The 17,249-nt window shown below is 42.9% G+C and overlaps 1 protein-coding gene across 1 annotated transcript; it reads right to left on the reverse strand.

The window, feature by feature from the left end:
* Window positions 1-9,045: 9,045 nt before the first annotated feature.
* On the reverse strand, window positions 9,046-14,826 carry LOC134431541 (uncharacterized). Its single transcript, XM_063179537.1, has 3 exons — window positions 14,674-14,826; window positions 9,572-11,418; window positions 9,046-9,060 (listed from the first exon to the last, which is right to left on the reverse strand). Exons 2-3 carry the CDS (start codon window positions 11,261-11,263, stop codon window positions 9,046-9,048), a joined length of 1,707 nt encoding a protein of 568 aa, XP_063035607.1. The 5' UTR covers window positions 11,264-11,418; window positions 14,674-14,826.
* Window positions 14,827-17,249: the final 2,423 nt, after the last annotated feature.

Genomic DNA, 17,249 nt, shown 5'->3' on the forward strand with positions numbered 1-17,249 from the left:
CTCCTGCAATCTGCCATCCAGAAGCGGTGCAGCTGAGTTTTTTTGCCAGAGAAACGGGCCGTTGTTTTTGATTGGGGTCTGTGGCCGAGAGTGGTCGGCTGGCTCCTGACAATCCACAATTCGCAGGATGGTTCCCAGACCCATGGTGGCACCAGTGCCAAGTTGGGCTGGTTTGATAGTACCAAGTGGCTCCTGCAATCTGCCATCCAGAAGCGGGGCAGCTGATTTTTGTTTGCCAGAGAAAATGTCCGTGGTTTGTTTTTGGGGGCATATGGCTGGGAGTGGCCGGCTGGCTCCTTAAAATGCTCGATACGCAGGATGGTTCCCAGACCCAAGGTGGCACCACTACCAAGTCGGGCTGTTTTTGTAGTACCAAGTGCGTCCTGCAATTTGCCATCAAGAAGAGGGGCAGTTGAGTTTTGTTTGCCAGAGAAAAGGGCCGTGGTTTGTGTTTGGGGGCATATGGCTGAGAGTGGCCGGCTGGCCCCTGAAAATCCACGATACACAGGATGGTTCCCAGAGCCAAGGGGGCACCAGTGCCAAGTTGGGCTGATTTGATAGTCCCAAGTGGCTCCTGCAATTTGCCATCCAGAAGAGGGGCAGTTGAGTTTTGTTTGCCAGAGAAAAGGGCCGAGGTTTGTGTTTGGTGGCATATGGCTGGGAGTGGCCGGCTGGCCCCTGAAAATCCACGATACGCATGATAGTTCCCAGATCCATGGTGGCACTAGTGCCAAGTTTGGCTGGTTTGATAGTACCAAGCGGCTCCTGCAATCTGCCATCAAACAGTTGGCAGGCGAGTTTTGTTTTCCAGGGAAAAGCGCCGTTGTTTTTGTTTGGTGGCCAGTGGCTGGGAGTGGCCGGCTGGATCCTTAGAATCCACGATACGCAGGATGGTTCCCAGGCCCAAGGTGGCACCAGTGCCAAGTTGGGCTGGTTTGATAGTCCCAAGTGGCTCCTGCAAACTGCCATCCAGAAGCGGAGCAGCTGAGTTTTGTTTGCCAGGGAAATGGGCCGTGGTTTGTGTTTGGGGGCCTGTGGCTGGGAGTGGCCGGCTGGCTCCTTAGAATCCACGATACGCAGGATGGTTCCCAGAGCCAAGGTGGCACCAGTGGCAAGTCAGGCTGGTTTGACAGTGTCAAGTGCCTCCTGCAATCTGCCATCCAGAAGCGGGGCAGCTGAGTTTTGTTTGCCAGGGAAAAGGGCCGAGGTTTGTGTTTGGGGGCATATTGCTGGGAGTGGCCGGATGGCCCCTGAAAATCCACGATAGGCAGGATGGTTCCCAGATCCAAGGTGGCACCAGTGCCAGGTCGGGCTGGTTTGATGGTGCAAAGTGGCTCCTGCAATCTGCCATCCAGAAGCGGGGCAGCTGATTTTTGTTTGCCAGAGAAAAGGTCCGTGGTTTGTTTTTGGGGGCATATGGCTGGGAGTGGCCAGCTGGCTCCTTAAAATGCACAATATGCAAGATGGCTCCCAGACCCAAGGTGGCACCAGTGCCAAGTCGGGCTGGTTTGATAGCACCAAGTGGCTCCTGCAATCTTCCATGATCACGTGAAGAAATACTTTCTGGTTTCAGCCATATGCTCTTTCTTCTCTCCCTCAACTTCTCTATCACCTCTCATCTGTTTCACATGCGCTATCTTCAAGGTCCACAGGCTACTTTTCACAGAATCTTCAGGCCTGATGCAGTAAGAATGATGAATAGAACAGAGCTGGGATCTATTTTCCAGTTTGGATAAAATGCATTCTGCACACAAATCCAAGGAGTAGGTGCTGCCCCGATGCCCAGAAAAACTTTCACTCCTGCTAGTGTTCTACATCAACCGCAACTTAGTCTGAAAGAAAAGCATTTTCTCTGAGAGCATCTGAGATGTTTGCATGAAGCACTGATATCTGACATATGCAATTTTGAATAGGAGAGGAAAAAGAAAATGGCAAGGAGTTTTTAATTTTAGTGGTTTCAATTTTAATTTCCGTGCACTTTTTCAAAACTTGTCAGCTCAAATGCCCATCAACATCTTTTAGTCATCTGTAAGTCAGTATTCATATAAAATGTGCTTCAAATCCAAAGAATTTCAAATTTGCACTCCAAGCTTCTATGCCTAGATTTATGATTTCCTACACATATTAGATGAAAGGAAGGCCTTTTTTACTGTGGGAGTGCTGGAACACTGGAACAGGTTGCCCAGAGAAGTTGTGGGTGTCCCCTCCCTGAAAGTATTCAAGGTCACCTTGGACGGGGCTTGGAGCAGCAACAAAGGAGAAGCTTGACGGTAGAGAAACAAAGTTGGACTATAGAAGAAACTCGGATTGAAGTATAGGAGCAAGTTTTCTCTCAGCTCTTGGGGTAAATTCAAAGTTGTACAAAATGACATTTATCTGTGCTATTCACTACTGTAACAGAAAGTTTCATGAAAACTGTACAGAAGATAGTAAATTTTAAAAGAGATAAGAATTACAGCATAAAATCCATGGGATGGGTTACAACATGAGACACTCTCTAAGAGAAAATCTCTGTGTTTCAGCACTTCATCGGGGTAAGATTTCATGAAGTGCCAAAGAAGGCGGCAAAATATCATTCGGGACATTATTTACTGGAATTCAGCCTGGCCATTAGTAGGAACTGGCTTTGAACACATCATGTAGATATACCACACACACTTTCCCTTCACTGAAAAATTACTGTTTACAACGAATAAGCAATTGACGATCAAAATTGATTGAAAGCATCTTAAACATGTCAAGTATTTCATTGTAGATGATCTGTGATCCAAATGCTTCTTCCACCTTCGAGAGGGACAGAAGAATTCTTCCATATCATGATGGTTTAAAATTGTATCAACCAATGTTTTCTGCTGAAAAGATATCATCTATTTTTTTCTATTTTTGGAAGAAAATATTCCTAGACATACAACAGGTGAGAACTAAGTAATTTTAAAGAAACAAATGAAATTAAAATATTCTGTAAATAGAATGAAATGAAAAGCTGTGTTTTAAATAGGAGCTAAATATTAAACAGAATTTCTGTACCAGGCATTTGAATTACTGCACCAGCTCTTTTGCCCATCAGGAGAGGCATTTAGCATTTCAGTCTTTTCCAAGGTGTTCATGATCTGCTATGCTGATCTCTGTGTGTGCCTAGGTGTGTGTGGAAGGGGGGGCATGTGAAGGGGAGTGTGTATGTTTGCTTTACAATTGTTGTGGCAGATTCATGCCTCAGCTCCACATTTTGTTTTAAAAAGGTCACACCGAGTGGATATGAAGTTTACTATCAACAAGAGATCAATTCCCAAATCATCCATTTGACTCTCCCATATAAATCGTGTGCTTTGTTGCATATTTTATCAAATATACTTTCAAGCCAGATGGAGGAAGGAGGATGTGGGAATCCCTCCACCATCTTGCAACTTTTATGCAAGTAGGTTTTCAAGAAAATCATCATTTCTCTTTTAAATATGTCTGGAACAGGCATGATGGTAGTGTCAACCTGTTGGAGTTTTTGTTGCTGGAAGAAGTTGTACAAAAGGATTGGTTTTTACATTGACCAGTTACTGAATCAAGCGCAGGAATACATTGGAAATTTAGCTGGGGGTTCCTTTTCCCAGCAGACTACTTCTAGAACGAGCTTCTACACTGAAGCTGACTCTTTTGCTCTCTTTTTGTTTCTTTCCTATTTTCTTGGCTTCTTTGCCACTATCTAGACAATTTTGGAACTTTGTTCCCAACTAAAATGATTTCAATAGTCTGATTGTGATCATACATTTTTACAAGGAATTTTTAAAATCTTTCCTCAAGTTCAGAAAGTCAAGGACTTAGATCTTTTTCTTCCCTTATCAATATTGCAATGAAATTGATAAATAAAGACCAACTCTTTATTTTTGTTTTAACCCACGTAGATAATTCCCATCCATTAATCCATTTTGTGGACCAATAGTTGCCATTCTGATGGAAGCTGTCACTTCTTAACAATAGGCATTCTGTGACTATGTTGACAGCACTTTGGGTGAAGATCCTAACTGGTCTTAGATACACATAGGGAGAAATTTGCTCAGCCAGTGTCAGTCTTAAGCATGCGTATCAGAAGATCTTTCTAGAGCTGGGAATTTTCCCATGAAAGGGATTCAGTTAGGGAAGAGACACTTGTGCCAGAGTTTTACATTCTTCTTGAACACTGCTTAAGGAACTTAGATGCCATGTCCATTTGGATCTCTGTCTGCACAGAACTTTGTCATGCCAGTGCTTGAAATGCATCTTGAAGAGAATTCACTAGCACAGAATGAAAGAGAGTGGAAGGGGTTGGTGGGGCTAACCAGGCCCAACCCCCCTGCCTAAACCAGGATACCTAGAGCCTCTTGCCCAGGATTCTATCTGGGTGTACTTTTAATGTCTTCAAAGATCCAGGCTCCACAATCTTTCTGGGCAGTCTGTGCCGTGGTTCAGTCACCCTCACAGTAAAGAAACATTTACTGATGTTCAAAGGCAATCTCCTGTATTTCAGTGTGTGCCCACTGCCTCTTGTCTTTTCCCTCAGCATCACTGAAAAGACACTGATTCCCTCCCCTTTGCACTATTGCTTCCATATGTATGTGTGCTGCCATGTAGAGATATGTCAAAAACCGCCCTGAAGCCCAGGCAGATAATATTCCCTTCATCTACCAGTCAAGTTGATTCATCAGAGGAGTTTAAAGTGATGTTCAGCATGAAATTCCCCTGAAAAATCATGCTAACTACATTATTTGGTCGTCTTTCATGTGCCTGGCAAGGATTTCCAGGAAGAGCTGCTTCATCAACTTCCTGGGGATAAAAAAGAGGCTGGCTGGTTTGTACTATCGCGAGTCCTCTTAATTGCCTCTTTTGAAGATGGGTGTCATTTGCTTACATCCACTCTTTAGCCTCTCTTGTCGTCTACATCTTATCAAAAAGCTTTTCCACTACATCTGGCAGGGAGAAATTGTGCCAGCACAGAAAACATCTCCCATCGTGTTCTAGACGTTGCACGGAGGTCTGCCAAGTGTTTGGCAGGAAGAAAAGAAAAGTTGTCCAAAACAGCTTCCAATCGAATGTCCATGTGATTGGAAAAGTCAGGAGAGTGCAAAGGTACTGTTTTCTATCAGTTGGCAAGCTGCGCACACAATCCCAGTGTTGTACAGCTTCCTTCTTCACCTTTCCGAAGGTGCCGCTCTCTCCGGCTCCCGGAGGCGAAGAAGCGGCTTCTCCCCGCAAAGACGATTGTGCCGCTCACAGTGCTCTCCTTAGCGCGGCTTCTGCTGAAAGACGCCCGGGAGCGGCTCTTAGCTCCGGACAGCATCCTACCTTCGTCTTTAGCGCCTCTTCTCATCTACATCTCAGCAAAAAGCTTTTCCACTATGTCTGCTAGGAAAAACTGTGCCAGCACAGAAAACATCTCCCATCGTGTTCTAGACGTTGCACGGATGTCTGCCAAGTGTTTGGCAGGAAGAAAAGAAAAGTTGTCCAAAACAGCTTCCAATCGAATGTTCATGTGATTGGAAAAGTCAGGAGAGTGCAAAAGTACTGTTTTCTATCAGTTGGCAAGCTGCGCACACAATCCCAGTGTTGTACAGCTTGCTTCTTCACCTTTCCGAAGGTGCCGCTCTCTCCGGCTCCCGGAGCCGAAGAAGCGGCTTCTTCGCGCAAAGACGATTGTGCCGCTCACAGTGCTCTCCTTAGCGCGGCTTCTGCCGAAAGACGCCCCGGAGCGGCTCTTAGCTCCGTACCTTCCAATTCAATTTTTTGGCTCGACAAACCAAATGGTATACTTGCAGCAGTAGGGCAGGACAGTGAACTGGACTTTCTCCTTGTAGAGAGAAGCTAATGAAAAAGTTTCACTGCAATCAGAGCAGGCTGTAAAACAAGAAAAGTGTCCTGAAAATAAGCCAGCCTTATCCTCTTAGTCTTGCTTGTTGTGATTGGCCAAGAATGAAATGTGTCAACTCTGTGTTTCTGGGTATCACATCAGTAACAGGTACTTCAGCTGCTGTACTTCTCTCCTAAAGTTAAGAACAGAATCCAAGGAATTGTGATTCCTTGGTCTCAATTCACCCTATGAAAAAGGAGTGGAAGGTGCAGGGGTCAATTAACTTGAATGGCCTATGTCAATCAGCGGCCACTGATTTCCTGAAGGCTTCAACAGGTTACTTGCCCATGTTTTTCTTGGAATTGTTTTAACCTTTGGTCATGTTTTTCTTGGGATTCTTTTACCCTTTCCCCATTTGTTCAGCCTTTGCCCTCAAGCCTTTGCTGACATTTCCAATATCTCGGTAGCCTGGAAAAGTGTTGGCTTGATTGATCACATCATTATTCCCTTCCAAGGGTCGTTTGCCTCAAGTCTCAGTTTGGCTGGTTTTCTGCTAGTTGATTATCAGAGGGCAGCAGGTGTTTTGTAAGAGCAAGTACACAATCCCATAGCTTGCTTTTCTTTGGATTTGGCCTGTCTAGAAAATGGAATGACTAAACATCTCTGAGAGGCTTTTCTCTCCCCATTAGGTTTCACTGGAAGGGCAGATGCAAATCGTCTACCTAAAGTCTTGGCACAGAAGAAAGTAGTGGTTTGCTGCTGCATATAGCTAGAAGCTTAAAAAAGGAAGGCCTTGGGCTGAGGCCCATTACTTTGGCTAAGTAGAAAAGGACTGTGGGAGGTGAGGCAGCTGAATTAGAGGTAAATCAACAAGTTCTAGAACCGTCGTGTGTTCACAGCGTGGTGCATGGTGGTTGGTTGAATTGTGTTTGTTATGGCTTAAAGCTATGGAACTGATAAAGGCCTGATGTTGGAATCCATAATGTTAGAGGATTTTTGAGAAATGGTTAAAAAGAAGTATGTAGGCCTTAGACTGGAGTTTTGTTAGCATTGCAGAAAAGTTTCCCATGCAAGCAGAAAAGATTTCCGTGCAAGCAGAAAAGTTTCCCAAGCAGTAGAAGTGAAAAATGGCAACAAGGTTATTTAATGTATATCTTTAGAAGGTTAGCATGAATAGAACTCTGTTCTTTGTCTCTTATCAACTAGTCTTTGTTTTAGCTACGATTACCTATGTTTTATAAGATTGGATAGAATGCTTGTCAAGATGTGTTTTCTGTGTCTGATTGGCTGAATTCTAGTCTGAGATGATTTTATGTATTGCTGTATGAGCCCTGTTGAAGGAGACATTTTTTGGTGTGGATCAGTGAGCTGTCATGTCTCCATTTTGTATTTTGAGACTGATGTGCTGGAAATAAAAGCAAAAATCTCTTCACTGGTCTGGTTACCATGTTATCCATATTTGGATATTTTGCCGCAACCTAGTGGGTTCCTTTTTTAAAGCGTGTGTTCCTGACACCATTGGACTTATACCTGTCCCGTCCCCCGCATATTGGTGCCTCGTGTGAGAACGTAGAATAGAAGAAAAAGAAAAAAATTGTAGAAGTACCAGCTGCAGAGACCCAAGTGTTAACAAGGAGCACACTGTATCATCTCTCTCGCCGAAGCCAAGAAAATTATAAGTAACTTATCTCGGGAGAGCGCTTGGGTGATGTTGGGAGGCAAAATAGAGAAAAAGAAAATTATTAAAAGAACACAAAAATGGGAACGAATTTATCAAAAGTTGAATGGGATGTTTTTCATCATTTAGAGACAATGTTACAAGAAAAAGGTCACTCTGAAATTTCAAAAACTGAGCTTAAAAACTTACTTATCTGGGTTAAAGCGAATACGCAAGATTTAAATCTGCAGTCTGCTTTTACTTTTCATTTTTGGGATCAGATAAACTGGAGAATCTATAAACTAGTCTCTCTCAAAAAAGATGAAAGCTTAAGAGAACTTATGCCGGTTTGTAGAGCGCCGTCTGGAGCGCTGTTTTAAACAAACGGATAATAATAAGATCAACTTGGACTCAGAAAACAAAGCTTCTGGTTCTGTCTCATTAAATTCCAGTAAACCGGAGACTGTGTGAGTATCGGAGAATGTTACAAGTGTTGTTGCAAATGCTGAAAGTATTGCTTTGAACTCTGTTGACCAAAATCTTTCTTCTCTCTCTCTGGGAAAAAATGAGACTCTTTTGGACTTTTCTTTGCGTTGTTCTGTTAATGTAAAAATATGTGACTCTTGTAAGGGGGATGGAACAAAGTGTGTAAAAGATGGAAATGAAAAAGTGACTGTACTTCCTAAAATTGTTTGTGCAGGGACACTGAAACCTGAATTGGATTCTGTTGGGCCTGGGGTGGAGGCTGAGGTGGCTGCTTCCACTCGGGAAATTGTGGTTCCGGGGAACTCTTTTTCAGTTAAGCAAAAACATGGTTGTTCTGGTTGATGCCGAATTTTGCCCCAAAAGGCGAGAATAACTGCTTAAGAGACTCAGTCTAAGTCAGATAAGCAGGAGGTATTTTATTACGACGCGTCAGAGAAATCACAAAATGGATTTCTGAATTATGTACAGCAAAAGCGGGTTTTTATACAATTCTAAACAAGGATTACATCATTTATTACACGCATATTCATAGGCAGGCGGGGTCTTCTGGGAATTCCTGGTTTTCCTTAGTTAAATTTTAAGCTCTTCCTAATTTGGACTTCTTCCTGTTATCTTTGGCATGTTTTTCCATGGCTTGGCTGAAGTTACTGTTGTACTTGGCTTGATCCTAGCGGCTTGGCAGGTCACTTTAACTTATTGGCTTCCACTTCTGTTTCTTCAAATACTCTAATTCCAAAGTTTCTTCTGTGTGTGTATTTTAGACTACCTTATCCAAATATTGAGAGTGTTTTTTACATTGCCTTATCTAAATATCTGATCAAAGGTCTTCCTGAAAGTGTGTTTTTAGGTTATTTATTAACTGCTGCTATTCCCTTGATATATTTTTGAGTATCTTTTAATTCTTTTTTTTTCAGAAGCTATTAGCCATTATAATAAATGGCTTCATTTCCCCCCTTTTCTTATAACCTACGAATTCTTTCGTCAAATTCTAACCCTGTAGGGCGCTGATATGCTCGTACCATAGCCCAGATCATTTGGGTTCTTTTCATTATGATTCTCAGTCGCCACCACGTACAAATATTTGTGAGAGTTAATAGTAACAGAACTATGATTATTATCAGCATTGGGTGCACCAAATAGTTAAAGACTTGTATAGCTGTTGGGGAGTATCCCACAAAGATATCCCACCAATGATGCTGGCCTACTTGTTCTACTTTAGTCAGGACATTCTTTATTTTTTCTGAATTATGTTCTACCTGCCATACCATTCGTTTTGTTGTTTGATTTACCTTTTGTATCAATTCCTTTACTTTAGGATGTGTGAGCATTGCTTTAAGAACTTCGATGTCCATCCCTATTTGTAATTTCGGTATCTCTTGATATAGGTCGAAATCTGCGTTAATTAGCTGTTGAGTAGTTATTGGGACAGTATAATGAAAATCACAACCTACTATCTTGGTGAAGTTGCATACACAGAAGTTAGTATTATTAGTCTTTTCTTGGCAATTATCTATGGTGACATTGTCACAAGCTGTCCTCACGCAAGCGCACCCATTCCCTATATAATAAACTTGTGATTGTGTTTTATTATGCGGAAGCATTTCAAAGGTACATACACTGTTCTCGGCATCTAAGCATAGATCTTCTGCTTCTACTACAGCGTTTTCACAAACATAGTCTAATTGTCCTCTAGGAATACATGCTTCTGTGCTAACCGATTGCCACCTATTTTTGGTATTATCATAACTAGCCCAGACATTATGGTCTATTGGCCTGACAATAACATCTTGATGTATTGTCCCTAGAGTGAGGATAGGAAAGATAGCTCTTTCCTCTGCTGCACTAATGGTAAGGACATAGGCTTCGATGTGTTCCTGTTGAGGCTCATAAGTGAAATTTACTAATTGCCACCAGGCTTGGTGGTCCTTCTCAAATTGTGTAGTATGATCATCCTTTAATATTGTTTCTCTTATTTCCTGAGGTAATATACCTGACGTTCCTTCTCTCAGTATTCCTGCCGCTACTGATTGTACCCATTGTTGTGTCTGAGGGCACTGGATAGCTAATGCAATTTCCTTGCTAAGTTCCCCTGTATAGTTAGCGAACTTCAAAAAATCCTCTTCAGTGTGGTTTGCTACCATGGTTAGCAATTTTGCTACTAGCGATTGTGTTTCTGCTAATGTAAGCATGGATGAACTGAGGGGCATTTTTAGTTTTCCTAAGTTCGACGTGACGGTACTTAATTTATTCACTAATACTTCTTGATCTATCGTGTTTAATATACCAAATCCAGTGCCAATCCACCCACTCAAATCTCTTTGTGCTCTTCTATGATGAGACCTTGTTGCTAGCCATGCATTCCATCCCTTAAGGCTTTGCTTTATAAACGGTTGGCAATCCTTCTGCAAATACGTAATATCGGTGTGGAAGTTCATCTGCACCTTTTTCAGGGAATAAGTGGGGTCTAACAATAATTTTTGTTCGTTAGATTTTCTTATCACCTGAGGCCCTATAAAGGTTAGGTTATGTACTACTTTACATACCACCGGTGGAGTGGTTTCTTGGGGCAAGTCTAGATCTGGATACAATGGAATCACGTCTTCCGGTAATGCTACCTTATATGCGACAGCACGCTTAGGGAAGCCAAAACCCATTTCCAGGGCTTTCAGCTCCCTTTCACATGTGAACGTCATCGACTGTTCCAATCTAAATGCCATCTCACACTGTGCTTTCCCTTCCTCAGGACCATTAGATGCTACAATCTTTCCCGCAGAAAAGAGAAGAGGGTGTAAGTCAAGGGTTATGTTTTCAGGATGTATTTCCCCAAGCGGATCTTCTCTAAAAACTACTGAATTTCGGGGTTGTGATCCGGGTGGATCTCCCCTGAAGTCACTCCACTGGCATGAAATTGGGCCCTTTTGCTGAATCCAGACAGTGGGTTTCCCCATTTTCACTGGACTAAAGGTGATTAAGTTGTGTTCAGAGGCTGCCATCAAGGGTTGAATTGTTAATACCAGCCGCCTTGTTTTTCCTTCTATTGGGTCAAGCTCTCGACACCCGACTTGAATTTGGTCTCCCTCGTACGCTACCATGGAGGGCTGATCCCATACTTTACTCGCATATGGCTGATTGTTACGTAAGGCATACACCTCAAAGTAGGGCCCCTTCGGTCCCGTTTCCAACTCCGGGTGGATACACTGGTGTGCATTAGACCATGGGTCTATTGAGACAGAGCCTTGGGGAAGAACTATACTTATCATTAGTCCAATGATCAGGGTTGTGAAGATCTGCGGTGAAGTCAGGATCATGATGTCTGCTCCTCTTGTTTATTCTCCGGAGCTTTCTTGACTCGTGAGTAATGGATCCACGTAGGTCGCTCCTTGATCCGAACCGCGGTGAAGGTAGTCAGCAGCACTTGGAAAGGTCCCTCCCACTTTTCTTGTAGGGGTTTTCCTAAAAGATTCTTAACATACACCCAATCGCCGGGATTAAACGGATGCAACTTACAATCAGGTTGTTTAGGTTGGTGTCCTATCACCACAGTAGCATTCTTATCGAACTGTTTCCCCACCGTAATTATATAATCATAAATGTACTGATTACCGATTTGGTCTATAGCGTCCCCATTTACAACTTGCATAGCATAGGGTCTACCATACAGAATTTCAAATGGACTTAACTTTTCTTTTGATCTTGGTTTGACTCTCAGTCTGAGCAGAGCAATAGGCAAAGCCTGATACCACTGCAAATTAGTCTCCTGGCATATTTTGGCAATTTGCTGTTTGATGAGATGATTCATCTTTTCCACTTGCCCACTGGCCTGTGGACGATAAGGTGTGTGTAGTTGCCATTTGATTTGTAATGCTTTGCTTATTGCTCTCACCACTTTTGCACAGAAATGTGTACCTCTATCCGAAGAAATGCTTTTCGGTACCCCAAACCGTGGAATAATTTCATTCAACAGTACTTTAGTCACCTCTCTTTCCTTATTTGTCCTACAAGGGAATGCTTCAGGCCACCCAGAAAATGTATCAGTTAATACCAACAAATATCGAAACCCCCCTTTTCTTGGGAGTTCAGAAAAATCAATTTGCCATACTTCACCTGGAAATTTACCTCGATTTATGGCTCCTTGGTGTACCTTGGTTCCCGTATTCGGGTTATTTCTCAGACACCGCTCGCACTGGGATGTAACGTGTTTTACAGTAGTAAATAATTTTGGTCCTGCTATCCTAGCTCACAAATGTTGGTAAAGTGGATCTAGGCCCCAATGGGCCTTTTCATGCTCCGTTTTCACAATCTGCCACATTAGGTTCCCTGGTATTATCAATTGTCCTGTCTCTAATTGTCCCCATCCACTGTCTAACAGTTTACCTTTATTCCTTTGGATCCATCTGTGATCAGATTCCTGGTATTCTGGCTTGATATCAGTATCCAGCTGCTACTGCTACAGCCACTACTCGAGCTAGCCTCTTATCTTCCTTTTTCTTTTCCTCTATTTCTCTATTATTATATACTTTCCATGCCTCATTCAGCAACGTCTCCAGGTTTTTATTTGCTGGATGTTCAAGCTTTTGTAATTTCTTCCTGATGTCTGGGTTACTCTGTCCCATCATCAACCCTAGCAAGTGCTGTTTCCCTTCTTCCGTTGCTGGGTCCAGGGGTGTGTATTGTCTCATGGCTGCTCTAAGTCTATCCAAAAACTCTGACGGGGTCTCATCCTTTCCCTGCCTAATGTCATATAGCATTGATCAATTGATAGCCTTAGGGATCGCGTTACGCAAGCCCATCGCTATCAGCTTTCTATACTGCACCAGTCGTCGATAGTGCTCTTCGTTGCCCAGGTCCCATTCTGGTTTACTGCTGGGGAAATTATCTTCTAGTCTCCCTGATAATACTTGAGCATGTCGTTTTCCTGTTTCCAATACGAGTTCCCTTTCTGTATCTGTCAATTCTGACAGCATCACCTCTATATCTTCCCAATCAATATCTAAATTCTTTGCCATTAATTCAAACCTCTTCGCTACTCCCTCTGGATTCCTCCTGAAATTCCTTGCCTCATCCCTCCAATTGTTCAGATCACTCGTGGAGAACGGCACCTTTACCCTAGTCCTTTCTCCTACCATTGGCATAAGTTGTCGGAGAGGAGCTATTGTATGATTCCCTTCTTTTTGCTTTGCTTCCCTCTGTGCCACAGATCTGGTATAATACGAATGACTGGTCCCTTCCCCGGGATCTTCCTCCTTTGCCTCAATGTCTTCCCTATTCTTTCTCTTCTCCTTTCTCTTTCCCTTTCCCTGTTCTTCATCTTCACCTTCTATTCCTGTTAATTCTTTTCCTATTACTCCCCTAGCATGGTTTACACAGTCCAACCGCCTCTCACTCTGCATTTGTCGCCTTTCTTCCCGCATCTGCCGGCGCCTATCCTGTTCCGGGCTACTGTCCTTATCTTCTGTTCCCCTTCCATCTCTCTTATCCTCTATCTGAATTACTATATTCAGCTTCTGTGAGTTGTTCTCTGCCTCCCTTTCGCATATCTCATTGTCATTCTTCTCACTATACTTCAGCTTAGAGACATCGCCTCCTAGTGAGTTACTTTTATCCCCAGTCCTCGGTGTGCTGGTTTCTATTCTACAGGTACCTGATTTTCTAAAACCCCCATTCCTGGGTGTGCTACTATCCCCATATGGACTTAGTTCGGGCAGGCTGCGTGTTTCCCCTCGACTCTCTGCTTCATGTGGACTGCCTTCTTCCCTCTCAACTTCTAGTCTGGGTGGGCTGTCAGCATCCCTGTAGCTCCCCGACCCCTGTGGACTATCTGGTCCCTGTGGACTGCTTTCCCTCTTGTCAATCCCCGATTTTAATGGACTATCCTCCTCCCAAGTGTTGTCTAATTTCTGAGGGCTGTGCCCAAACTTAGATTTCCACCATCGTTCCAGCTCCTTTAATGGGCTAGGGTCCCCTTGTTCCTCCTTTGGCCTGGGAAGAGGCCCTTCCCGTCCTGGGGCGAATGGATGGTATTCCCATAGGCTTATTTTGCTCTCCTTTCCACTATCCCTTCTTGTTAATTTAAGACATTGTTGCCCAATGCTACATGCATCACAGCAACGTTCTTTAGGCTTTGAACCTTTCTTATCTTTTTCCAGGGCTAGTACTAAGGGGTCCTGAGGTGCTACGTTTACCCCGCACTCTCTTTGCCACTCCGGTTTATTTCTTAGGGTAAAGAACATGTCAGCATACATTACTTCGTCCCATTTATTAAGTCGGCGGAGGAAAAGCATCAATTGCAAAATAGTGTTATAATTAGTTGTTCCCTCCGGCGGCCATTTCTCATTGTCATCTAACTTGTACAACGGCCACCACTGTGTACAATATTTAAGGAGTGCCTTTTTACTTATGTTTCCCCCCGGGATCCCTCCCAAGTCCTTCCAGTGCTTTAGGATACATCCTAAGGGGGTTTTCATATTTATGTCCTTACTCTGTTGGCCTCCCATTGCTATTCCCTGTGTCTAACCAGATCAGTCTCTGTTGTCTCACATGTACTGTTACTAATTTATTTTAACACTTCATACACACAATCTGCAATCGCTTCGTCCTTTTCCGACCTGGCTTCTCGCGAAGAACAGGAAATGCGGAGTGGGACTCCCTCTCGCTTCGCAGCGATGCTGCGTCTCATTCACTCTCACTCATACCCACACCTTTACGAAATAGTTCCTACCTTTTAGTCTATATCAGAACGGACTGTTTTACCAGGTTTGGTCACGAGAGGTCGCCTACTGACCGCGAGATACCGGTTTGCCACACTCATGCAATCACAACTGTAGACAGTATAACAGTTGCAGGGGGGTGACAAATTTCTTCCCAGACGTCTATCAACTTATTCTCTTCTAAAAGATGACAGAGAGAGCGACAAGATGTTTCCTGTAAGATTTTGCAACAGACACATACAAAAAGATCACCGGCTGACAGACCTCTCAGAGAGCAATCTTAGTTCTTAACCCTTAATCCACAGTATTATAACATTAAATACAATATTGAAAACAGTTTCCCACACAGTAAAAAACAGACCAAAGATACCAAGATAAACAAGCACTCCTTCAAACCAAATGCTGGGACTCTAACCCAGTAACTGGGACTCTAACCCAGTCGCAGGACTTTAACCTGCGTTTCTATTTCTGGGAGTCTAACCCAGTAGGGATTCTTTTACCGGGGCGTCCCCCAGCTTTCCCATCGGGCAGTCACATCTGACCCCCGTTCCCAACAAAGCGCTTTATCCCAAAACCAATAAACAATTAAAATACCTCTTAATTGGAGCAGGAGATGCAGGGTACTCTTTGTCCACCGAAAGCACTGGTCCGGGGGGGAGTCTCTTCTGACAAAAGTTAGTCAGGGGCGCCAGAGGGTCCCGACCCCGGACCCGGCTAGGGGAGGACCCCTCAAGGCCTGGATCTCCTGTCTGGTCCCATCTGGGGTGCCAGAAAATGATGCCGAATTTTGACCCAAAAGGCGAGAATAACTGCTTAAGAGACTCAGTCTAAGTCAGATAAGCAGGAGGTATTTTATTACGATGCGTCGGAGAAATCACAAAATGGATTTCTGAATTATGTACAGCAAAAGCGGGTTTTTATACAATTCTAAACAAGGATTACATCATTTATTACATGCATATTCATAGGCAGGCGGGGTCTTCCGGGAATTCCTGGTTTTCCTTAGTTAAACTTTAAGCTCTTCCTAATTTGGACTTCTTCCTGTTATCTTTGGCATGTTTTTCCATGGCTTGGCTGAAGTTACTGTTGTACTTGGCTTGATCCTAGCGGCTTGGCAGGTCACTTTAACTTATTGGCTTCCACTACTGTTTCTTCAAATACTCTAATTCCAAAGTTTCTTCTGTGTGTGTATTTTAAACTACCTTATCCAAATATTGAGAGTGTTTTTTACATTGCCTTATCTAAATATCTGATCAAAGGTCTTCCTGAAAGTGTGTTTTTAGGTTATTTATTAACTGCTGCTATTCCCTTGATATATTTTTGAGTATCTTTTAATTCTTTTATTTTCAGAAGCTATTAGCCATTATAATAAATGGCTTCATGGTGTTTGTCAATCTATAGATACAGAGAAAGAAAAATTGGCTTTAAGGGTGGAGTCCTTTGAAAGGAAGAGATGGAAGAAACTCGCGACTGTGTTGTTGCTGAAATTCAAAAAGCTGGACTTGAAATCTCTGCAACGAAAATTCAACAAGTTTCACCTTAGAAGTACCTGGGATGGAAGATGATGGAAGACGATGGAAGACGACAATAATACCACAGAAAATTCAGATCCGAACCAGAGTCAACAACCTACAAGAGTTACAACAACTTCTAGGAGAAATCAACTGGGTCAGACCGATGCTGGGAATCACCAATGATGAACTGAGTCCGCTCTTCCATTTGCTGAGAGGAAGTTGCGACATCACTTCGCCAAGAACTTTAACCCCTGAAGCTCATGCTGCTCTCGACAAAGTCACAGAAGCTCTTCAAAAAAGACAAGCTCATCGCTGCGTTCCTGAAAATTCTTTCTTTCTTGCAATCTTAGGAGAGAAGATGCAGCTTTGTGGTCTCATTTTCCAGTGGGATGCCACAGAACAAGATCCTTTGTTAATAATGGAATGGGTTTTTCCTCCCTACAGGTTTTCAAAGACCATTTGCTCAGTTTTAGAAATGATTGCATACATTATAATTAAGGCTAGAACCAGATTGTTAACTTTGGCAGGTCAAGAATGTTCAGTTATCTATTTGCCATTGAAAAATGATTATTTCAATTGGGCAATGCAAAATTCTGATGATTTACAATATGCATTCTTAGGTTTTCCAGGTGTTTGTTCCATACACTATCCAGCTCACAAACTACTGCAAGCAAAATTGAGTTTCACAGAAAAACCTAAATTAAGTGAAGAACCTTTACATGCTGTGACTCTCTTCACTGATGGCTCTGGTAAAAGCCACAAGTCCGTTGTGACTTGGTTTAATCAAAAGACTGATGTTTGGGAATCTGATATTCAAACAGTAGAGGGATCCCCTCAAATTTTTGAGCTTGCTGCAGTAGTTTGAGCTTTTCAGCTGTTTCCTCAGCCTTTTAATTTGGTCACAGATTCTGCTTATGTTGCTAATGTAGTCAGGAGAATAGAAGGTTCCATTTTAAAGGATGTTAGTAATGAAACTGTACATCGTTGGCTTTCATGTCTTTTTATAACTTTGCAATATAGAACTAATCCATATTTTGTTTCTCACATTAGGGCACATTCTTCACTTCCTGGAT

This window comes from Melospiza melodia, chromosome W (genome assembly GCF_035770615.1).
Source record: "Melospiza melodia melodia isolate bMelMel2 chromosome W, bMelMel2.pri, whole genome shotgun sequence".
Taxonomy (NCBI): Eukaryota; Metazoa; Chordata; class Aves; order Passeriformes; family Passerellidae; genus Melospiza; species Melospiza melodia.